Below are 26,435 nucleotides of genomic sequence, written 5' to 3'. Positions count from 1 at the left end.
AAAAAAAGCTAAAGGAGTTGATAACCACCAAACTAATATTACAAGAAATGTTAAGGGGACTTCTTTAAGAAGAAGAAAAATAGATCAAAAATATGAATAATAAAATTGCAATAACTACATATCTCAACAATTAATTTTAATGTAAATGGATTAAATGCTCCAAACAAAAGACATAGGGTGGCTGAATGGAAATAAAACAAAACATTTACATATAAGGTGTGATTAAAAACTACGGTGAATGTTTAAATAAAAAAAATTATTACAATAAAAAACACATTGCCATTAATCCCCCTCAAAATACTCCCCCTCACTTGGAACACACTTATCCCATCGTTCTGGCCACTTTCTGAAGCAGTTCTGGAAGTTATCTTTTGTGAGTGTCCTTAGTTGCACTGTCATGGTTGCCTCCATGTCCTGAATCAATTCAAAATGTTTGTCTTTCATAGTCATTTTGACTTTGGGGAGAGCCAGAAGTGGCATGGTGCCAGATCAAGTGAATAAGGTGGATGAGGACACACCGTAATGATTATATTTGACAGAAATTGCTGTACCAGAAGCAGTGTGTGACACGGAGTCATTCCGTTGTGATCACAAAATATGGTGAATGCTGATGCTGAGTGCCATCCAACGAAAAGGCAGGGATCCTCAATATAGGAAGCGGATCATCAAACCTTAGTAACAGTGTGTGACAAATTTCAACTTGTTCAGTGCAGTCAGTTGGGTGTGAGCTACGGTTGAGAGGTATGTTTTAATGTCTGCCATAAACCATCCTCCATCGTGACAACGCTCCGTGTCACATATCGCTTCTGGTATATGGCAATTTCTATCAAATAAAATATTAACATGTGTCCTCATCCACTTTCTTCACTGGATCTGGCACCGTGTGACTTCTGGCTCTTCCCCAAAGTCAAAATGATTCAGGACATGAAGGCAGTCATGACAGCACAACTAAAGACACCCAGGAAAGAGAACTTTCAGAACTGCTTCAGAAAGTGGCAAGAATGATGGGATAAGTGTGTTCGAAGTAAGGGAGATTAATGGCAATGTGTCTTTTACTGTAATAAATATTTTTTATTTCAACATTCACCATATTGTTTGATCATACCTCATATGCTATCTATAAGAGACTCACTTTAGATCGAAAGACACAGATATACTGAAAGTAAAGGGATGGGGGAAAGATATTTCATGAAAATGGAAATAAACAAACAAAAACTGGGTTAGCAATACTTATACCAGACAAATAGATTTAAAAACAAAGGCTATAACAAGAGACAAAGAAGGACCCAATAATCTCACTTCTGGGTATTTATCTAAAGAAACCAAAACACTACTTCAAAGGGACATGTGCATCCATATGTTCATTGCAGCATTATTTACAAAGCCAGGACATGAGGGCAACTTGGGTGTCAATCAATGGATGAATAGTTAATGAAGTGGTGGTACATATATACAAGGGACTATTCCTTAGCCTTAAAGAAGAATGAAATCTTGCCATCTGCAATAACATGGATGGACCTAGAGAGTACAGTGCTGAGTGAAGTAAGTTAGACAGACAAAGACAAATGCCCTATGATTTCACTTATACCGTGATTCCCCGAAAATAAGACCTAACTGGAAAATAAGCCCTAGCATGATTTTTCAGGATGACATCCCCTAAACATAAGCCCTAATGTGTCCTTTGGAGCAAATCTTAATATAAGACCTGGTCTTATTTTCGGGGAAACACGGTATGTGGAATCTAAAGAAAAAAAAAACAAGCAAACAAACAAAACAGACACAGACTCATAGTTATAGAGAACAATTTTGATGGTTGCCAGATGGGAGGGGATTGGGGGGATGAGTGAAAAAGATGAAGGGATTAAGAGGTACAAATTGGTAGTTACAAAATAATCATGGGGATATAAAGTATACCATAAGGAATATAGTCAACAATATTGTGATAACTATGTATGGTGTCAGACTGGTACTAGTTTTATCAGGGTGATCACTTCGTAAGTTATGTAATTGTCTAATCACTCTGCTGTATACCTGAAACTAATATAATATTGTATATCAACTAAATTGAAAAACAGAAACATCATTAAAAAAAAAAAAACTAGGAGAAGTAATCCTAAAATTTGTATGGAACCACAAAAGACCCCAAACAGCCAAAGCAATCTTGAGAATGAAGACTAAAGCTGGAAGTATCACACTTCCTGATTTCAAACTATACTACAATGCTATAGTAATCAAAATACTATCACGCTGGTACAAAAACAAACACATAGATCAATGGAACAAAATAGCAAGCCTAGAAATAAACCCACACTTACATGGTCAATTAATCTATGACACAAGAGGCAGAAAACATAGTGGAGAAAAGAGTCTCTTCAATAAACAGCATTGGGAAAACTGGACAGTTACATGCAAAAGAATGAAACTGGATAATTTTCTTGTACCATAGACAAAAGTAAACTCAAAATGTATTAAAGACTTAAAAGTAAGATGTGAAACAATAAAACTCCTAGAAGAAAACATAGGTAATAAACTCTTTGACATCAGTCTTAGCACTAAGTTCTTTTTTTTTTTGATTTGTCTTCTCAGACAAGGGCAACAAAAGCAAAATTAACAAATGGACTCAAATCAAATTAAATTTTGAAGGAAGCCAGTGAAGGAAGCCATCAACAAAAGGAAAAGGCAACCTAGTGAATGGGAGAAGATATTTGCAAATAATATATCCAACAAGGTATTAATGTCTAAAATATATAAAGAACTCATATAACCCACTATCAAAAAACAATCTGATTAAAAAACGGGCAGAGGCTCTAAATAGACATTTTTCCAAAGAAGACATACAAATAGCCAACAGGCACATAAAACGATGCTCAACACCACTAATCATCAGGAACATGCAAATCAAAACCACAGTGAGCTATCACCTCACACCTGTCTAAATAGCTAGTATCAAAAAGACAATAAGTGCTGGCGAGAATGTGGAGCAAAAGGAACCCTTGTGCACTGTTGGGGGATTGTAAATTAGTGCAACCACTATGGAAAATAGTATGGAGCATCCTCAAAAATTTAAAAATAGGACTACCACTAATCACTATGTTGTTTTGTACACCTGAAACTAATACAAAGAAGAAGGAAAAAAAGACTACCATATGATCCAACAATTCCACTTCTGGGGATTTATCCAAAGAAAATGAAAACACTAATTCAAAAAGATATGCACCTCTATGTTCATTGCAGCATTATTTACAATAGCCAAGATATGGAAGCAAAGTAAGTGTCTATTGACAAAGGAGTGGATAAAGGGTATGTGAGATATATTTAGACACACACATACACACAATAGAATATTACTCAACCATATAAAAGAATGAAATCTTGCCATTGGTGACAACATAGATGGACCTAGAGTGTATTGTGCTAAGTGAAATAAGTCAGACAGAGAAAGACAAATGTCATATGATTTCACATGTATGTGGAATCTAAAACACAATACAAATGAACGAACGAAACAGAAACAGACTCACATATGCAGAGAACGAACTGATGGTTGCCAGAGGGGATGAGTGAACTAGTGAAGGGGATGAAGAGGTACAGTCTTCCAGTTAAAAAATAAGTAAATCACAGGGATTTAATGTACAGCACAGGGAACATAGTCAATAATAGTGTAAAAACTGTGTATGGTGATGGATGATAATGGTGATCATTTTATAAGTATACAAATATCAAATGACTATGTTATGAAGCAGAAATATAATGTATATGTCAACTATATTTCAATAAAAAATAAAATATATTGCTTTCAGAACTATATATATTCTGCAAAATAAATTAGAAATAAGCAGCTGAACAATACAACAGTCATAGGAGACCATTTACCTGAACAAACAAAGCAATGATGGCAATTCCATGCGGCTTCCCCACGGCCTCATCAATACTGCCAAACAGGGTGGCATTCCAGTGGATCAGATGGAGCTGGGTGGGCAAAAATAGACAGGTCACCTCGTGACTTAACATACATCTATTTAGAAAACCAAAGATATATCAACTTTCCTGAATTGTATTTACAGAGTATCATATGCAACAAGAGTATCGGAAATAGACACAAGCAGACTACTGCTTTAATACAGGGTCTCTGTAGGAATTCTTCCTTCTTATTTCTGAACACAAGCAATGTTTAGCGGATTGCTGCCTCTCGAGTTCTGCTTTAGTCCTAATCAGGACCACATCTAAGGGGACTGGCAGATTTCACACTGATTTAGTTGCCTTTTTGTAAATGTCACACCCTCTGGATCTCAATGGAACCAAACTCTGGGTCTGGGTACAAATATTAGAACTCATTCAAAGGATTAGTATCTGTAGTATGAATCTTTTTAATGCCATGGTAAAATAATGAATGCTGATATAGAGCTCTAAAAGAAGGCCATTTCCTGCATTGGAGATAAGATTTTATCTGTGAAGGAATGACAAACAATGCTCCAGAAGACTCCCTCACTCCTAGCTTCATAAAGCTTTGTAGCTTTCAAGTTTATCTAGAATATGCACTTGTTCCTACAGGGCTGACAAAACATTGCAAGAAGCCAAATTCAATTCCCTGGTTAAAATTAAACGGCCACTGAGGTTCTCAGTATAACAGTAGCTAGGAAAACTCTCTGCCTCGCATATTCTCTTCATCACTGTGGTTTTTAATCAAGTTATAATTACTTACCACCTTAAAACACTGCCTAATTTAAAAATCAGTCCTAATCCAAAGAGACATAGCTAAAATTCAATCACCAAGTCATTTTGGTACCCATATTAAAATACTATGGAAAATAGTCATGAGGGTTCCCACAAACTTGATTTTTCTACTGCTAAAATGTGTCCAAGAATCTGAGATTATAAAGCTGACCACTAGGGGGAGGTAATGAAGCCTTCGGCCCTACTAGAATAGAACAGGTAGCCTAGGAAAAGACTATACCCAAGGCCAGGCTAGTTCAGGCTAGGAAAAACCCACATGGACCATGACTGTCCAATAAATCTAACTGTCAAGGCACTGCCTCTATGAAAACAATGTTTTATAACCTTCCCGTTATTAAAGTAAGACAGACCAATTTTAATCTTTCCTTTTCTGGCTACAACAATAGCATAGGAGTCCCAGTGGTACAGGTAAGTATATAGTGACACAGATAAGAACTGATTGCCTTAATTAGATCAAGAAAAAAGGGCCAAGATTGAAATGTATTTTTATTAGACAAATTACATAGTTCAAATCAACATTTTTCTTACTTCTCATAGCAACATTATGGGGTATTTTTTCTGATAAAAAACAAATAAGGCAAAAAGGCATGGGTTTGTTTTGTTTTGTTTTGTTTTGTTTTGTTTTGTTTTGTTTTGCCATCCCTCACACTTCAGCAACACCATTCACACCAACTCTTCAAAAACTGCTTTACATTTTCTTTGTGTTTAAAAAATTGAGGGTACCCACCCCTTAAGTGTATCCTGTATATGGTGATTTCATTTCAAAGTGTATAGTACAGAAGAGTAACTTTACAGTGGAGAAACCTGACAAACACTACCTGAGCCAGGTGATAAAGGTCAACCTCAACAGTTGATAGTATGCACCCTTGATATGAAGTGAAGAAAATGACACTTTACCTCTGTGATCTTCCTCCCAATAACCCCAGTCTAATCACAAGACAAAAGCCATCAGACAGATCTCAGTAGAGGAAAGTCTACAAAATACCTGACCAGTATCCCTCAAAACTGTCAAGGTCATCAAAGAAGTCTGAGAAAATGTCACAGCCAAGCGGAGCCCAGGGAGCCATGAGAAGTAAATGTAATGTGGTATCATAGGGAGACGTTGGAACAGAAAAAGGACATTAGTGTAAAACTAAAGAAACTGATTTTAAAAGGGACTTAATTATGTATAGATTTTGGTCCACTAATTATAATAAAGGTAACATGCTAATGTAAGATGTTAGTAATAGGGAAACAGGGTGTAGGTTACATGGAAACTTTCTGTACTATGTACACAATTTTCACATAAATCTACAACTGCTTTAAAAATACAGTCTATTATAAAAAGAAAAGAAAAATTAAGGGAAATGCTGGCACTTTAGCCAACCCAAGCTAAAAAGTACAAAGGAAGGTTGCCACGACCCTTGTGTGAGTAGCACAATAACACAAAATGGAAACAGCAAGAGAACCTCTACCACCTGTTGTTCAGTCTACCGTCCATGCCTGAAATAATCATGTGAGACTTGGCATTTCAGTGGCAGATGAGATTCTGCCCTCACAGCCAACAAGGGACCCAAGCTTGGAAAACAAAGCTGTCCTCGTGCTTACTGAGAAACTCTTCTCTTGGAGGCTCTCTCCCATTTTAAAAGCAAATAAAACATCATTAGAGATTCCCTTTCCAAACCACTAGAGGATGGCTAATTCAAGTACCAAGCAAATTTCCAACACATTCTGGAAATCCTTTGCAAGCTGGTATGTAGCTTTAGCTCACTCTGCGCTCCGGAGCACGTCCTCACTCCACCTGTATTAGTCTCCTACGGCTACTGTAACAAAGTACTACAGATTGCATGGTGCACACAGGTATTTGTTTTCTCACAGTTCGAGGCTGTAGTCCAAAATCAAGGTGTCAGCAGGTTTGGTTTCTCCTGAGGCCTCTGTCCTTGGCTTGTAGATGGCCGCCTTCTCCTGTGTCCTCACATCATCTTTCATCTGTGCATGTCTGTGTCCACATTTCCTCTTCTTATAAGGACACCAGTCAAACTTGATTAGGGGCATACCCTAATGACCTCATTTTAATCTAATTACCTCTGTAAAGATCCTGTCTCCAAATATGGTCCTGTTTTAATGTACTAGGAGTTAAGACTTCAACATACAAATGGTGGAGGGGACACAACTCAGCCTATAAGACCATATATCTCACCCTTTCCCCACCATAATGAACTTTTTCAGATCTCAAAAGCTTGAATTAATCATATCAACTTCTGTTCTCCCGCAGCGCCTTCTTTACTTATATCATCTTGTATTTTGCCTTATATTAGTGTTGCTCTGGTCCATAAAGCAAGGCCATAGAGACAGGAAAATTATCAGTGCATCCGAAGAACTAAGAGTACTTATGGGTAGCAAGAGGGTACGTAAGTCTGGCAGCGATGGGGAAGATGAGGCTGGAAAGTTAGAGGAGTTCAGATTGCACAGAGCTTTGAATTTTATCATAATTGTGTTTTGGGAAATGCTAAAGCAATATATTACTGCAGTGAATATTATTATTACTTATGCTGCTTCGAATCTAACAAACTCCCCCCTACCAATGTCTTTCCTTCAGAGGTCTTCTCGGCAATATGGGAATGGATTGGAAATGTTAGACACGTGAGTCTGGAAGATAAGCTCGGAGGCTACCACAAAAGTTCCAGCTGAGAAATTATGATAGGGTTATGGGGTGGTTAATTCTATAACCAGGCTATGGTGCCAGTTGTTTGGTCAAACACCCATCTAGATGTCCTGTGGTATTTTTTAGATATGATAACATTTACAATAGTAGACTTTGCATAAAGCAGATTACCCTCCAAAATGTGTGTGGGCCTCATCCAATTAGTTGAAAGCCTTACAAGCAAAGAGTGACGACCCCCAAAGAAGAAGCAATTCTACCTCCAGATTATAACATAAAAATTCCAGCTGAGTTTTCAGCCTTTGGCCTGCCCTGCAGATTTGGGACTTGCCAGTTCCTACAATCACATGAGCCAATTCCTTAAATAAGTCTCAATTATCTCAGATAGATAGATACAGATATATGTTTAAACATATATGTTTCCCTGGACGAACCTGACTATTGCAGGTTGTGCAAACAAGCAAACAAACAAAAAGTATGAAGATGAAGAGGGGTTTAAATCTGAACAAGAGCACTGGCGATAGGAATAAAGAAAAAGGGCTCGAACAATTAAAGGGACAATATTTGGAATGTATTCTCCTAAGACTAAACACAGTTCTTTTGAGGAAGAGAAATGGGAGCCATAACTATCCACTGATGATCAGAAAGAACATATTAGAACTTCTACTCATATTGATTTTTATCCAATGTCTTTTTTATTTCAATTTTCCTAGGCTTCACAAAATAGATTTAATAGAGAGGTAGGTAGGTAGATAGATAGATAGATAGATAGATAGATAGATAGATAGATAGATAGATAGATAGATCGATAGATAGATGATAGATAGATAGATAGATAGATGATAGATATTAGTTGATGAATGCAATTTATTAATAAATATGCACATATTAAGGACACCGTGTTTCCCCAAAAATAAGACCTAGCCAAACAATCAGCTGTAATGTATCTTTTGGAGCAAAAATTAACATAAGACCTAGTCTTATTTTACTATACTATAAGACCCGGTATAATATAATATAGTATAGTATAGTATAATATTATAATATAATATAATATAATATAATATAATATAATACCAGGTCTTATATTGATTTTTGCTCCAAAAGATGCATGACAGCTGATTGCCCAGCTAGGTCTTATTTTGAGGGAAACACGGTATGTGCTCCAAAATTTCTTTAGAAACATGGGTTTGAATGGAAAGGCATATGATACTAAGAATATGGTTTAGAAAATAAAGAAGTGGTCCACTGAGTCCAAGGGGGCTTAGCAGAGGTCCAAGCAGACAGTTATTATCAGTCCAGGAGGTCCTAGAAGACCAACTTCCAAGCCTGGGTTCTGGGCTGCGTCTGGTCTACAGCAGAGCACAGAATGGAGAGGCAGGAACACGGTGCACTTTTACAACTCTATTCATGAATTCTTAGAGGCAACACGCTCTCAGAAAAGACCTCTGAGCTAGGATCACAAGTCTTAGAGTCCTGTTTCAGTGCCACAACTCTTGAGCGCTGTGAAATTCACATGACACTAACTTCCTTGAGCCATCAGTCTCTCTAACCTAAGGAGCGCTGTAATCTTAAAAGCTTGGCTTCTTCACACCTGTCTCTGTCCTCCCATTGTACTCTCTTTGTTTCTACATTCTTACCACATTTTGTTGTCATTAGCATTAGTTATATGCAGCCAGCAAAGGCATAGAAATAGGGTGATAAATTTCGAGAATGGAGACCGGCCTACCATTTATAGTGAAGAACACGTACAGAAATGCCCCCTACCGTGTGTCTAAGGAGCAGAAGGGTTAAATCATATTATTACTACATCTGCTGCCCAGACTCAACTCTGCTCAGTCACTTCAGTCTTTCAGGGTCCATTGGACTAAAGATGACCACAGGTGGGACTCAGCCTCACCAAGGCCTTCTAGAACCCAGACCTTCTTTGCCTTGTAAACATGCAGTACAAAGGGTGGCAGAGGCGCTGCCTGTTTTAGTTTGAACCCAAATAGCTACGATAGCTACCAACAACCTCAGTTGAAAAAACAGGGACAAGATTTCTTCCTCAACTAAAACAATGACCAATTCTACACTCTCCCTTCACTGATTCTCCCCCAAAAGGCAAAAGGTTTTGGCTTCCTCCCAACTCAGGTATGTCAGAGTAGAGGAAAGTGGTTTTCTATAACAGTTAAAGCTGGGTCTTTCCTCCCTTCTTACTGTTCTTACCCCACCCAACTACTGAGGCCTCCGTGTATGTGGACAGTGTTGCCTCGTGTGTGTTAACAATGTATGTATTACAAAGAAATAAAAGAGCAAAGGTACATCATTACCCTATCAGCATCATGACCATCATTCCTTCCTATTAAAAAAAATCTGACAACTGTAAACACCCTTGTATAGTTTGGGAGAGAATCCTTGACTGAGCTTTTGCCCAGGGCTCACAAATTCAAATTGCCTGCAAATGGATTATGCTGCTCTGCTATTAGTACCTGTGAAACGTTAATCTTAATGTACTTAACTCACAGCAATAGATAAATTTGTCCAAAGTTATGAAACTGTGACAGGCTGTAGCCTTATAATCATTTATTTGTCACTGAGAAAAATAAGTTTGAAGATTTCATGGCAACCTAACAGAAAGCTATCTTCAAGATGAATGAGGTTTATTATTAACATAAATAACATGGCAGCATTAAAGTACAAAAGAATGAATCATGAGGAATGGAAAAAGCAGTAAAGACTGAAAAGGCAATTATGACCCACAAATATCTTTCCCCAGCCCCGTGCACTCACTCACACAAGTTCTGTGAAGTCTCCCATCTTCTTTTTTTTTTTCCCTTCTTCCGCTTCTCCCACCCACTCCGGTTCAAGCCATGGTTTCTCAGTCTAGTTGTGTACGAAGGGAAGCAGTTCGTCGCCAGTTGTGGGGGAGGCAGTTGGTTGCCAGTCGTAGGTCGGCTGCTCACAGCAGCTCCCACGACAGCCCAGCTCCGGGGAGAGCCATTGTTCACAATCTTAGCTGTAGAGGGCGCAGCTCACTAGCCCATGTGGGAATCGAACCCGCGACCTCAGCATCAGGAGCACGGCGCTCCAACCACCTGAACCACCAAGCCAGCATCCCATCTTCTAATGCTTAATGGACATTTCCTTTCAGATGGCTTGATGTCACCTCAAGCTGAATATTTCCAGAACTCACATCAATTCCCTTAAAAAGAAAAAAAAAAAGGTGCCCTCCCACCATCTCCTGATGGAGTCCCCAACCTCCCAGGCTTGAGACCTTGGACCTCCACACCTTTATCTACAACTCACCAAGGCCTTTCCTGGCCCCTAATTGTTTGCATTACAAAGCCCAACTAATCTTTCTTTAATGCAGCTTCCACCACATTTTTTCTGATCGAAAATGTCTAACTTCCTTTATTTCCTACCCTATCAGGCTTAAATTTCTCTAACTCCATGCTAACTATCCCTAAAATACTCAAATCAAGTGTGTCTCCTCACCCCTTACCACACCACCACCCCTCCTCCATTCTGTTTATGTTCCACTCACTTGGAATGCATTCCCAACCCTGTCCTGCCCCTTATCCAAATTCTGCCTGTCCTCCTAGGCCTTGACAGGCATCTGACAGACAGACAGCTAGACTGGAGATGGAGCTGATGGAGAGGAGGCAGATACATCTTGAACAAATAGACATGAAGGAAAAGGGATAACTGGGGTTTCCACCGTAAATCACTTACCAAAAGTAAGAGGAGTTCGGTTTTAGATGAGTTCAAGTTACATCAAAACAGTCAAACTGGTCTCCCGTAAGTAAGCGATGCTGCACTAAAACTGCCTTAAGAAAGGGCTAAACTCACAGATTGCAGATATCCCTAGGTACCAACAGATACCTTACAGTGTCAGCTCACCAAGGGATCAAGTCACGAAAGAGACTGACTGAAGGGCAAGGACTGAGCTTTGGGAAACGGTGAGATGAGGAAAAGGGGAATGAATATCAAAAATGCAAGAGAAAACTGAGAAAACTCGAAAGTCCTGTTAGGACCAAAGGGAAAAGACTTTCCAGAAGAAAGTATGGTCAACAGTGTCAAGGCCTACAAAGAAACAAAAGAAAATGAGGACAGAAAGAGATTTTCTTTTTTTTTTTTAAACGATTATCCAGAAGGCAGTTGGAACATAACAAAAGCAGCAGAGGCAGAACCTAACTAAAGGCATTAGGATAAAATGAGCAGGCAAAGTGGGCAGTGAGGAGCAGAAACGACACCAAAAGTTAGGTGAAGGGAGTGCTAAGTGATTTTTTTTTTAATAAGGAGAATCGCTATGCTTAAGTTTAAGCAAAATTTACCGTTCACTTTTAGTATTTTTTAATCTTTTAACGGGAAAACGTAAAACCTAAAAGAATCACAGATTGCTATAAATTTTGATGTCAGAAGAACTCGGTGCACCTATGAACACAGATGTAACTGACCCTGAAAACCATTTTTCTGCCAAACTATAGTCATCAAGAACTTTCCTCTGAGCTAGGCCACTATATTACATAGATTCAGAGGAAAACGAGTCATCAAGAGCCGATCTCGGCTTCTGTGTCCTGACATGGCTTAGTTCATTGCTTTCCTCAGTCCCAAAAAAAAGTCAATTATGGAGAGTTGTAAAAAATCCAGCTAGATTTTGAGTTTTAGAAGCCAAGTATCTCACCTCACCCATGTTTTATCACTTCCAAAATATCCATTCTCAGAGCACTCACAAAGAACTGAAAAATCAGAAAAAGGAAAAACATTTAATGTCTCAACTATGCCTACGATACTGGGAGTTGAAAGAAAGAAGTTATTAAGCATTGAAATTTTTAAAAAAGAACAAGAAACTAGAAGTGGAATGTTTGAGTAACAAAACGGGAGCATTAAATAACTGAAAAACAGCAGAGAAAGCACCCTCTGTCCAGATCCACTCTTAATTATATGAAACAGCCATTCATCTGCAGATAAACTGAGATTTAGTGCATATTATTTTCAGGTGCTGCCGCATTTTAAGATGTTATTGTCAATACATTATGCAGCTATTACTCAGAGAAGGACATTCAAGGTGTAGACAGATATAATAGTGACAAAGTGCTGGAAAGCACGGGATGGAAAATAAATTATTTGAAATTCTATCTCTAACTGTCACCTACTTGTTATATTTGCCTAAACTTAATTATGTATCTTCCTATACACTTAAAAGAGAAATAGGAGGATGTGTTAGAGCATTTCAGAGCAACGTCATCCATTAATATATTAATATCGAAAGGTATTTATAGTGCTCTCAGAATTCTCAATTTAAAAGGTACTAGTTCTATTTTATGTTTAATATAAGATCAGAAACAATTAAAAATGATTCTTTCACAACGGATTCTTGGTTTTCCAAGAAATACCCTCTCTTATTTTCTAAAAAAAAATTAAAAATCTGAATTGTGCGTTATGTCTGAAACTAAATTGCCGTAACAATTTAACTCTGTATTTCATTTGTTATTCTACAAAATAAAGAAAGTAAAGAGATTGTTAAAGGGTCTTGGTGTTATAGAACGTAAGTCATGTATAGATTGCATCTGTTCACTTTGTATGGTGAATCAGAATGCCTGTATTCTCTACCTCGGACCCCCAAATGAGAACTACATTTGACAAGAGTTGTGAAATAATGTCAGCATCCATCAAAACATTTATTGAGTGCCAATAATATCTAGGGTTGTGGTGTTAACTGCTTTCAACATTGGAAATACAAAGGCCTCACATGTTTTTTAATAAAAGAATCCAGGGTGTGAATCAATAAGAATATAAAATTGGTAGTTCAAAAGATGAAGAAGATGAGTGGAAAGGGTTAGTGTGCAACATACATGACAGAAGATGCTTGGGGTATTTGTATTTATTTAAGGAGCTCTAACGCTACATCCCCCGCCCCAGGCACTGCCCTTTGCAAACATTTCCTCACTCTGTCCTCACTCTCATCTTTACCATGGCAGACGCCATGACAGTCAGCAACACCCAGTGTTAAGAAGAGGATGGAAGCACAGAAGGTGCAGTAGCCTGCCCCAGGTGGCACAGCTCACAGGTGACAGAACCAGGACGTGCACCGGGCGGTGTGGCTCCACCACCCCTACGCCAGCTCTCTCCTCCACAGAGGGACAATAGGAGACTGATCAGGGTACAGTCCACAGTGTGAATGTTCACACAAAGCGTGGAGGAATGATAAGCATCGTTCTCTGTAGAGACAAGAAAAACCAGGGGAAAGAAATGGAGTGTGAAACCCAAGAAATAAACAGCTAATGATCCAGTCAGGCTGAGCCCAGCGCCAACAACACGCACACCTGGTGTGAGTACACGCTCTTCCTACCTTCTCCTGGGAAAACTCCCTGAGTTCTTGGAGTCTCAGCATCAACGAGAGATGACACTATCTAACATGTAAGGCATGATAAGGGCAAGAGGTGTTACCCCAAAGCGTCTGGTGAATATCACGGAAGTGCTGACTAGAGCCAGTTGGAGTGGGGGAAAGCAGGAAATGCCAACGGAAGGGTAGACAGGGTCGTATTTAAAGACCACAGCCTTGGAGGAACCAGTGTAGCCATGGTCTCAGATGGTGAGGGCCACGCCGGGCGGGACCAGGACCACGGGGCTGGACCAACTAGACCCGGCCAGGCCCGGCCAAATGGGTATATGTTTTGGGCTGGATGTAACCTGTTTGGTCTTTAGAGGAGTAACAAATGTATTCATTCATACGTTCAGTAAATATTTTTGGATCAAGATAAATAAATAAAGACCACAGTCTTAAGTGAAGTAAGTGAGACAGAGAAAGACAAATACCATATGATTTCACTTTTAATGTGGAATCTAAAGAACAAAACAAATGAACAAACAAAATGAAACAGAAACAAACTCATAGATACAGAGAACAAACTGATGTTTGCCAGAAGGGAGAGGATGGTGAAATGGGCAGAAAAGGGGTGGGGGATTAAGAAATGCCAACTTCCAGTTGTAAAACAAGTCACAGGATGAAATGTACAGCACAGGGAATGGAGTCAATGATACTGTAATAACTATGTATGATGACAGATGATTATTAGACTTATTGTGGTGATCACTTCATAAGGTATATAAATGTTGAATCACTACTGAAACTCATATAATATTGTATGTCAACTATAATTTTTTTAAAAATAAATTAAAAGAATGCAGAGCATGGTCTTTAAAACTAAAATGTGTATCCACCTTCAGTTAGGTTACGAGCGCACTATGCTTCCTGAACTCGCCTGTTTATTTTCTTAAGGTTTAAAGGTTACTAACAATGCATTCCATTATAGAAAGCAGCATCACTACCATCAGAGTCACAAATTCAAACACCTCCAGGAACTAGGCTGATAAACGAGAGAGAGCATGGAATGAAGCAGGGAGGAGCAGAACTGTGAAAACCCGAAATCAGAGCCCTTGCCCAAAGGTGTTTAAATTCCAAAATTTAAAAGAGCACACAACCAGCTGGATTCATCCCTAAATCCAACCCACAGGACACAAGTTTGCAACCTCTCATGCACATCATTAATATTCTAACACCAAGATCTCCTGCCTGGAAGAGAAAATAAAAGCATCAGAAAGGAGCTGTCTGCTTCCTGCCCGGACATCCCACCGTCCTTTCCTCCTTCCTCCTGACTTGCCGATTGAGCTGTCGATCTTCCTGTGTAGGACTCACATCTGCCTCTGCTCCATTCTTCCTCTACCCTCTCAAGGGTCTCTGGTCCATCAGTTCTTCACTCTCCTGAGTCCTTGACCTGATGTCTCCTTATTAGCTCGTTTTCTCATCATAATTTAAATCTGCAGATTTCTCTCACTCTTAAAACAAACACTTCCTAGGCCTCACATATTACTTTCTCTCGGCAGCAGACTGTTTCAAAAACTTATCTACATTCCCCATCACCACTTCCTCTCTGCCCTTTTCCTCCACAATCCATTGAATTCGGCTCTCATCCCATCACCTGAGTGAAACTGCTCTCCCCAAGTCCAGCAGGAACCTTCTGCTAAATCTGTCTTTGGCTTTCTTGACTGCTCTACACACCTGAGACCCCTGCCTGCTCTTCTCAAACCGCCCCCTTCTCATGGGTTCCAGGCATCACACTCTCCAGGTTTCCTCTTCCTCAATAGCCATTTCATCTCAGGCTCCTTTACTGGTTTCTTTGCCCTGATACTCCCCACATGGTGGTTCTGTGGGAGCTCTCCGTCCTCTCACCTCTTCTCTTCTCAATCAGTATATGAAGCCTAACAACTAAGTTGTGAACTAATCTAGGAAAAGTGCTACACACCTCATTGCTGAATATCACTATGGTCACCTTCGAAGTACCCCTTTGGAAAGCTATGCACCGAGGCCAGTGCCTAGTCCACCCTTCAAAGCAACTTGGGAACTCTTTTTCTGGAATGGCCATCAGAGCCCTTGATGTCCTGAATGTCATCAAAATGCTTCCTTTCAATATTTCCTTTATCTTCGGGTAAAGAAAGAAGTCGTTGGGGGCCAGATCAGATGATTAGGAAGGGTGTTCCAATACAGTTACTTGTTTATTGGCTAAAAACTCCCTCACAGACAGTGCCCTGTGAGCTGGTGCATTGTTGTGATGCAAGAGCCATGAATTGTTGGTGAAAAGTTCAGGTCGTCTAACTTTTTCACACAGCCTTTTCAGCACTTCCAAATAGTAAACTTGGTTAACTGTTTGTCCAGTTGGTACAAATTCAAAATGAATAATCTCTCTGATATCAGAAAAGGTTAGCAACATCGTTGCAACAAGTTCGTGAACTTAATTGTCGGACTTCGTTGTCTTGTGGGGTGATCTTACCCACTCCTGTGTCTTCAATTGTCATCTATAGGCGTCTTCAATTGCCTATGATTCCAAAATCTAAATCTTTCTGTCCTAGATCCCTTTACTAAACTGAAATATTTTAAAGTTAGTATTTCGTAATTCAGTCCCTCCACCACCCCTCAGACCTATACGCCTCTCTCTTTGCTCCTACCTGTTACTGGACCCAAGCTAGAAATCTCTTCCATCACCCTTACAAACTACCAAGAGCTATGTCCTGCCATTTCTACCGCCTTAAAATCTCCCAAACCCACCCACTTGGCTTATTCCCATAAGCAACTCCTTAGTTTAGATGTCCGTTAACTCACTGCTAGAATTACAACCCAGGTCTCTTAACTAGTCTCGGTGCCTCCAAAGTTGACTTTTCAAATTCATTTTCCACCTTGAAGTTATAGAGAGCAACTCCGGTTTTGTCGCCCTCCTTGAAAAGGTCATCTGGGGCTTCTTACCGTCCATAGGGTTTAGTCCAAACTCCTTAATAGGCAAAGCACTGAAAAAATATGTCTTTCTATCATCTTTGAAAATGTGACAATTTTGGTTTATTATGCATTAACTGTTTCAGGTAACTCCATAGTAACAATTACAGTAATAAGCTCTTTTTAATAACAAGAATGAATATAAAGCAATGTTAATTGGATTTAAAATTCAGCACCATTTCATTTCTCTGTAAAATACACCACTGTCAATTTTCACACTCCCGATTTTATATATCTAGTACATTGCCTAATAACCTAATTTTCAGGAACAATATTTTTAAAAATTAAATTACAATATTCAAAATGTTACAATTTATAGTAAAATGCATTTATCTGAAAATGTTAAAGAAAAACCATTTGAATCCTCTCTGCTAACACAGCACACTCATAGGTTTTCACTTTTTGAATTGCAATTATCTATAGCAAAAATCAGAACTACTTTATTAGAAATATGAGAAAGCACATATTGTAGAGGGAAAAGAATGGTAGTTGGTCGAATCTCAGCACTACCAATGTCACTTTGGGCAACTTATTTAACACCTCTTGACTTGATTATGCAGCTGAAAAATAGACATAACATCTACCACACAGGGATATTTTAATGATTAAATAAGATTATGGCATGTGTCTGGCACATAGCTGGTCTGCATGAGCATTAACTCTGCCCCCACAATTCCCTGAGCATTGCTATAAAATGGATCTTGCATTAACTCCTTGGCCATGAGCTAATGCAAGGGACATAAAACTTTCCACCAATTTAAACATCCTGGATCTACAAAACATTGGGAACTTTGACAGGCTAAACAAATAAATGTATGCATAGAAACATATATAACAGAATTTCACCATATACATTCCTCATGGAAGGGAGGAATTTCCTCTGACTACCACTAGATCACTACAGAGGAAGGTTTTCTTATGTTACAGATAAAAGGCTTACAGTAAAAATCTACACCTATCTACACCACAAAAGTATTTCCTTATTTATGTAAGTTTTGTAATTTACTTTAAAATCATAATGGACTAATCCAAGTCACTTGTTGCTCAAGAGAATTGCACAGAGAACCATTCTTTAGCAAAGTCACCATAAACCACATCACTTCTAGTGCTAACCAAAGGGGATCCTGCTCCCCTGAGGTCTGTGGAAGACTTTCCTGCCAACACAGGAGCAACGCTATAGGGAAACAAATACAAATCATTCTAAAGGACATCCTAGAAAACTGGATTTTCACCTATTACTAACCTAAAACACCGAGTCCAATGTTCTTTTCAATGCTGTGACAAGGTAAAGTATCACTCTCATTCACTGAGGTGGAACGTGTACCAAAACAGCTCCTATAAAAAAAAAGGTCAACTAGGAACAGGAAAGGCATCAATGGGTGTGAACCAGAAACAGCACACAATTCAGATAGGAAACCTAACCTACATTTGGATGGCAATGCACTTCAATTTTTGTACGACTCATACTGACACGGGGAAAAACATTTCTAAAATGAGATGATTGCATTTTGTACATAATCCAAACATGTAATCCTCAATGATGAAAGCGCTTGAAATGTTCAGAGGGCAGTTATGGGAACACCAGTTAGGAAACTCACTTACGCCTGATCTTGCCTACCACTGGGCCTGCCTCTCCAGGACGGGCTGGAGTCTCTGCTTTACAACACTCTCCTTCCCCTGGCCTGCGTAGTCACGGCTGTCAAACTAGTACACTTACTGCATTACGCAATGCCTTTATCATTTTAGTTACCCAAACCGTTCTCCAAAACCCTATGTAAATTCAAATAATAGAAACAAAATGATTATTTTCTAAAAGTGTTTATTATAGATAGTACAGTCTGTATACAAGTGACGTATATCAATCAACAAAACTGTATTCTTAAGTGTATACTGAGATGGGCCCCTCAGAAAAGTAAGAGCCTTCCTTGCTCTAAAGTAACATAACTCAGAAGATAATTTTGCTCCCTAAAATTATTATAGACGTATACAGTTATTATCTTTGCATTTGTATAACACAGTATTAGACGTTTTTAATTAATTTGTTGTTAAGCTTCCAACAGGAATGAAAGATTAATAAAAATAGTTTGTGGGCAAATGGTAACCACTTTATAAGTGGGCACTTCACAGCACATTTCCCGTAAGGCATTGTGATGGAGTGAAAAGTGAGGCCTAGTGACACTTTACAAAGGTGGACATTCCATTTAGAATTGCAGGCCCAATGCTAATATGGTATAAAAATGTAAATTAAAATAAGAAAATATAATCACTATACAAAGTGTTTATTGAGCACTTACCGTGTTTAGCTACTCTGAAACTAAAAGGGCTGGTAAATGTTCAAAATGATTGCAGAAGAGATATCTTGTAGAGCAAAAAAGTCACTTTTCCAGATAGGCATCTGATGCGTTCAGCAGACACAACTGACTTCCACTCATCATCCACTCCCCTCCCCTTTTCTTCCATGAGAACAGAGCCTCAATTGCATTTATAAATCAGGAGACCAAGTGTTTCTAGGAAGGCTAGGCCCCTCCTCAGCCTCACAGGGTGAACCTTGATTAAGCTAAGACAATTACACCCCGTCACTGATCTCGAAATAGCTGTGTCAGGAATCTGCACGGACAGCAATTGTAGCCAATGATACATGAGGGGGATTCTGCTGGAGGGTAGGGGTTAGGAAGACTTCCGGCAAATGTTTCCTAGTTCTTTAAAAAACGAAAAAAGATTCGCAAACTGGTAACAGCATGGATTACTGCAACCACTTTGATTAACTACCTGGCAGTACCCACTAGAACTGAACTATGCCTATCCTATAAGCCGGGCCATCCATCTGTGTTCACCAAAAGGCTAGCATAGTCACAGAGACTCTGTTCTAACAGACCAGATCTGAATGCAATCCAAACGTCTATTGACAGTAGAAAAAAATATACTGTGGAAAATTCACACAATGAAATACTATACATGAAAATGAGCAAATGAAAAGTACACACCACAACGTAGACGAATTTCTAAACATAATGCTGAATAAAAAAGAGCTGGACACAAAATAACACAAATTGTACGATTCAATGCATATGAAATCCCAAGACAGGCAAAATTGATCTACGATGTTAGAGGTCAAGATCATGGCTAACCTCGGAGGAGCCATGAATGAAGGACGCTTCTGGAATACTGCTTATGTTCTGTTTATTAATCTGAATGCTTGTTTTATAGATATATTCACTTTGTGAAAAGGCAATGAATTGTACACTTGTGATGTGGGCACTTTTCTTTATGTATGTTATTTAGCTATAAAAATTTTACTTTAAAAAACAGAGATGGTAGCATAAGGACAACCAACAAGAGAAAAAAGAACTGATAAATTAGACTTCATCCAAACCAAAAACTTGTGGATGTCATGCAATACCATGAAGAAAGTAAAAAGACAACCCACAGAATGAAATAAAATATTTACAAATCATATGTTTGATAAAGCACCTGTATATAGAATACAGAGCTCGTACAACTCAATGTAAGACACATAATCCAATATTTTAAATGAGCAGAGGATTTGAATAGAAGGGTATGTGAATGGCCAATAAGCACATGAAAAGACGCTCAGTATGATTACTCTCTAGAGAAACGCAAATCAAAACCACAATGAGAAACCAATTCATACCCACTAGAATGGCTATAATCAAAAAGACATATTAACAAGTGTTGACCAGAAGGTGGAAAAATTGGAACTCTCATATACTGCTGGTAAGATTGTAAAATGGTGCAGCCACTCAGGAAAACAAATTAACAATTCCTAAAATGCTAAACAAAGGGTTACCATATGACTCAGCATCTCCACACCTAGGTATACGCCTAAGAGAAGTGAAAACATATGTACACACACAACTTGTACTATACAAATTATTAATTGCCAAAAAGTGGAAACAAACCAAATATCCATCAACTGATGAAGGGACAAACAAAATGTGATATATCCATGCAATGGAATACTCTCCAGCAGTAAAAAGTAATGAAGTACTAATATAGGTAAAACTAATATAGGTAAAACTTTATGCTAAATTAAAGAAGGCAGTCAGAACAGACCACATATTGTATGATTCCATTTATACAAAATGTCTAGAAAAGGAAAATCCATAGAGACAGAAAACAGATTAGTGGTTGCCTAGGGCTGGGGGGATGAGGCATGCAGTGTGACCTTCTTTTTAAGGTAATGAAAGTGTTTTAAAATTAGAACATGGTGATGGTTACAAAATGCTGTAAATATGCTAAAGTCATTGACTTGTACACTTTAAATGGGTAAGTTTTATGGTATGTAAATTATATCTCAATAAAGCCATTTTTAATACAAGATAATAAAGTTTCTCCTCTTACAACCTTTAACCATTAATTTGTGAGGATTTGATGCTTAGAGGTGACACAGTCATCTTGCAACCTTGAATGAAAAAAGAAAAAGCCAAAATGCTGAACCGGCTTAACAGAAGAACAGAAAAAAACTGGCCTTTGGAAATATGGCTGAGAAGCTGAATTAATCAACCCTGGGACAGCCCTTTAGGACTTCTTGTGGGAGGAGAGCTTTCTTATTATTTCTTAGTTGTGTCTTCCATTACTTGCCTGAAACCAAGGCATCCCTATGAAAAGAGATGTGGGATGCTAAGCAAAAGTACTCCATTAGTTACTTACATCAAATCTTTTAGATGTGTACATAGCATAAATACTTTAATAAATACAAGAAAAATTTTATTATGATCCAAATTTGGGCTTCCAATAGACAAAATGTTATATTTCTTGAAAATAAAGTTTTAAGAGTACACAAAAGTGGATTGAGCTTCTTGCTCTGATATAGGTCTTTTCACAGAAATAGGCTATAAGGCATTTTCTATATCACCATTTTATAATACCCTGAAAAGTAAAGACATGAAGAACATAAACTAGTTATCAATGAATATAAAATGTATCATCAGCTAACACAATTTTAGGAGCATAAATCTAATCCTAAATCTTTTATACTCACATTAATATTTTTTAATAATAAACAGTGGATTGTATTACTGGTTTATTATTGAGTGAGTAGCTTAGTAAATTTCAAGAATGGATTAATTATTGATGCAGATAAGGACAACATATGCTACTATTAGAGCTACGATTATAGTGTGTAAACTAAGGACATAAAATAGCCATTACCCAGCCTCAGGAATATAATTTCCCCTTGGTAAAGTACGACCACATTTAGGGCTTACGCAGGAACATTACATATTCCTGTGACAACAATAAACAGTGGCGATAGGATATCAAATTGAAATTGCAACTGCTATCCCATGACATTGGTTGAAGAAAAGATACTGTGGGTTCTTATATTAACTCATTTACCTAGAGTCAGATTTAAATGGATACATAAGCAAATACCAGCTGCTGCAGTAAATCCTGGTGTGGGATCTCTCTTCTGAGTTACAGATCTGCATATCCATTCCCTTCCTGGGCATTTCCACTGGATAGAATGGCAACTGTCAAATCCAAAATATATCCAAGTATACACCAGAACTTTCCACCAAAACAATTCCCCTTTGTGGCATTCCTTAAGTGCTCCATCGTTCTTCCAGTTGCCAAGGCTCAAATCTTAGAGGAATCAGACTCCTCTTTTCCCCTGGTCTCCAAACAAACTATCCAAGTCCTCAGTAAGCTCTAAATGTTCTCTAGCCACCCGTTTCTTACACTCCCTTCTTTTCCTTGTCAATGCCATCATCCCAGCTGACAGGATCTGAACATCATGCCTGGTTTTTTAAATGATTTTTCAAAGGGCATCAACTCTTCTGATCCATGAAATAGATTATATTTTACTAGAAAGAAAGTTTTAAAAGGGTAGTGATTTTTGCATATTTTGTCATTTGTGTGTTCCCAGTACCTAAACTTGCCTGGAACATACTCGTATATAGTAGGTGCTCAATAAATATTTGGTGACTGAATGAAAATTTGCAGCTGTGAAGTACAGAACAGTGATCCCACTGCTCTTAGTAAAATGCCACATAAACATTATACATCTGACAAGGAAGATATTTTCAATGAAAACCCAACATTCAAGAGCTGCCACTCTGTCCCCAACTTGCATTCTAAGCTTATCTCCCGCTACTTACCATCGCTGGAGACAAAAATGACAAAATGGAAGCTGTCCTACTTTGGAGACATCATGAGAAGGTAGTATTCTTTAGAACAGACAATGATGGTGGGGAAAATAGAAGGTAGCAACAAAAGAGGAAGACCAAATATGAGATGGATCGACTCCGTGAAAGAAGCCGCAGGCAGGAGTCTACAGGGGCTGAGCAGGGCTGTAAGGACAGGACACTGTGGACGTCACTCATTCACAGGGTCGCCAGAAGTCAGAGTCTACTCCATGACACATCACACATACACACAATTTCAAGGTCACCTAAATTGTAGCTAGAAGAGATTACTATGAAAGAGCCATGTTTATATGTTCTATATATAGTATACGAGTTATGACAATTAAGTTCGTGAACTCATCCTAGAAAAAGTGCTCCATAGCTCATTGCTGAATATCACTACGGTCACCTTCAAAGTACTCCCCTTGGGAAGCTATGCACTGATGCCAGTGCTTCGTCTACCCTTCGAAGCAATTTTGGAACTCTTTTTCTGGAATGGCCATCAGAGCTGTCATCGTATTACCCTTGATGTCCTGAATGTCATCACAATGTCTTTCTTTCAATATTTCCTTTATCTTCAGGTAAAGAAAGAAGTCATTGGAGGCCAGATCAGGTGAGTAGGGAGGATGTTTCAATACAGTTATTTGTTTACTGGCTAAACGCTCCCTCACAGACAGTGTCATGTTAGCTGGTGCATTGTCGTGATGAAAGAGCCATGAATTGTTGGCGAAAAGTTCAGGTCGTTTGGTCTAACTTCTTCACGCAGCCTTTTCAGCACTTTCAAATAGTAAACTTGGTTAACTGGGTGTCCAGTTGGTACAAATTCATAATGAATAATCTGTCTGATATCAAAAAAGGTTAGCAACATCATTGCAACAAGTTCACAAACTTAATTGTGTGACCTTGTATATGTATAAATAACTATATACTTATATATTATTAAATTACTATGAAAAGCTATGGAGAAAAACAAATTAGAGAAAGGGGACATGGGCTGCATGTTAAGGTTAGCCTAACTGACTATGTGACATTTGAATAGAGACCCACAGGTGCTGAAGGGGCAAGCCATGTGGCTACCTGAGAGGAGAACACTCCAGGTAGAGGACAGAGCAAGGGCAGAGTCCCCGAGGTGGGAGCAAGATATTTCTGTCCTATTTACATCCTCAGCACCTGGCACTATGCCTAGAACTTTCCATCTACTCTTTCACGCACCTGTTTTACTTACAGCCCACTATATGCCAGGAAGTTAAATTCTATTAGAAGTCAAACCAAACTTCCAAATGTGAAAATTCCTAGAATTTATCTTTCAGTTTAATTATGTACAAATCTCAACCAATGTCAAATTCAAATTCAGCATAACTATGGTCGACCTTAACATCTTTCCTATAATTCCCTCTCTCTCCTGGCATCCCCGTGTCATTTAACAACACACAGTGCTCCCAAGCCTTCTGCGCAAAATCTCATTCATTTTATTTTTAATTTTTGTTTTTTATTTTTTTATTTTTTTTTTTTATTGGGGAACAGTGTGTTTCTCCAGGGCCCATCAGTTCCAAGTCATTGTCCTTCAGTCTAGTTGTGGAGGGTGCAGCTCAGCTCCAAGTCCAGTCCGCTGTTTTCAATCTTAGTTGCAGGGGGCACAGCCCACCATCCCACACGGCAACCTTGTTGCTCAGAGCTCGCGCTCTAACCAACTGAGCCATCAGGCCACCCTTCCGGCAGCTCAGCAGCAGCTTGTTGTCTTCAATCTAGTTGTGAAGGGCACAGCTCACTGGCCCTTGTGGGAATCGAACTGGCAACCCTGTTGTTCAGAGCTCACACTCTAACCAACCAAGCTGTCTGGCCGCCCCAATTTTTGCTAAGCATAAAACATTATGTACATGCTTACTGAATATTATCCCAAAAAATATTATAGTAGTTGGTCAGTCTAATTTTATACCCATTATCTTCCCCAAGCCCACCCCTCACCCCCCCCCAAAAAAAATGTGTTAGCGAAAGAAAGGCAGTCACCTGCCATTCTCTCAAATCTTTGTCACCACAGGATTCAATATTTATTCAATTAAGAGATGTGATATACATATTTCTGACATTAAACTCTAGCAACCAAGGATAATTCTTCCTATAAAGAGGGCTCAAATTTAAGTAGCATCAAGAAGCAAAAAATCTACTTCTCCAGAGGCATTTAGTTCACCTAGATCAATAATGCCAATAGACAAATTCTAATAATCTTTAAAAAAATCTGTTATTTGCACAAATGTGGTTTTCACACCAAATTCAAAATAAAGCTCTATTAAAATTTAGATACATGCAAATGTAACTATCCATGTAATTTGATGCATCTTCATTTGTTGTTTTCACAGTCGAGATCTTTTTTATCTGCCACTTCCTCTAAGTTTTAAAATACAGAAACTTATAGGAGTCATCAGGCACATTGATAGGATTTGGACATCTAGGTTGAAAAGTAACATGGCCCTGGGAAAGGTGTCAGAGGAAGAGAGAGGCTCCAGGAACAGCACCTGATAACAGCAAGTTCTGGAAATTCCAAGGAGCACAGATATCAAGAAAAAGGCCGGGCCAGTCTGGTGGCTCAGGTGGTTGGAGCATCATGCTCCTAACGTCGAGGTCACAGGTTCAATTCCCACATGGGCCAGTGAGCTGCGCCCTCTACAGCTAAAATTGTGAACAACAGCTCTCCCTGGAGCTGGGCTGCTGTGAGCAGCCGGGGGTTGGCGTGAGCTGCTGTGAGCTGCTGTGAGCTGCTGTGAGCTGCTGTGAGCTGCTGTGAGCTACCATGAGCAGCCAGCATGAATGGGCAGGCGACCGACTGCCTCAGCTGGGGAGAGGAGCACAAGGCTCATAATACCAGCATGGGCCAGGGAGCTATGTCCTACACAACTAGACTGAGAAGCAACGGCTTGAATCAGAGTGGGGGGGGGGGGGAAGAAGAGGGAAGGAAAGGAAAGAAAAAGGCCCTGAAAAAAGGAGAGGTTCTGCTGGATTAGACTAAAAAGAGGGGATAAAAATTTAAAGCTGAAAAATTCCCCATAAGTAAACAAATCAACTCCAATTGACAATAAATAAAAGCTAAAATCTAGTAATCTTCCATTTAATTCACTCTTCCGTTGGGTGGGAAAAGATCAGATCTAATTACAACTCAAATTACATAAGGCTAAGTACAGCTTCACACATTTTTATCTCCTCATCCTACCTCCTACAGCTAAGGGCATCTTTACAACTTTTCAGGGAACTGTGACACCAACTACTGGTGCTCTTTACCTCATTTGAGAGTGTTCTGGGATTAAAAGCAGTATTGACAGTAACAGGGGAAAGTGACTTTTGTTAAACTAGTATCATTTATTAACTCGACTTAATCAGCTTCTCCTCACCATGGTACCTCATCTTCTGACTCCCTTTTTTCCCTATTAATTGTCTCATCACTATTCCAAGTACGCAAGTTTCATTTCTCAGCATCATACTGTACTTTCCTGATCACTCATCAAGCCCTATCTATCTGCCCTCCATTGCATCTCTCGCACCCACCTCTTCTTTTTCGATCCATGTCATTTTTATCCAGCAAACTTTTAATCTAAGGTCCAGCCCCAATATT

General features: G+C 38.9%; 1 protein-coding gene across 3 annotated transcripts in view; it reads right to left on the bottom strand.

The window, feature by feature from the left end:
- Positions 1 to 26,435, bottom strand: part of CA8 (carbonic anhydrase 8 (inactive)) — a 93,957-nt gene that overhangs the window by 42,165 nt on the left and 25,357 nt on the right. For all 3 annotated transcript variants that reach the window (XM_074318547.2, XM_019716202.3, XM_074318548.2), the window contains exon 4: positions 3,874 to 3,969. In XM_074318547.2, coding sequence (XP_074174648.1) covers positions 3,874 to 3,969 — 96 coding nt within the window. The remainder of the gene's footprint in view (positions 1 to 3,873; positions 3,970 to 26,435) is intronic.

The sequence above is a fragment of the Rhinolophus sinicus genome, chromosome 7 (genome assembly GCF_057876585.1).
Source record: "Rhinolophus sinicus isolate RSI-liver-muscle chromosome 7, RSI-T2T, whole genome shotgun sequence".
Classification (NCBI taxonomy): Eukaryota; Metazoa; Chordata; class Mammalia; order Chiroptera; family Rhinolophidae; genus Rhinolophus; species Rhinolophus sinicus.
Note: the sequence above shows the minus strand (reverse complement) of the source record. Positions and strands in the feature narration are given on the sequence as shown.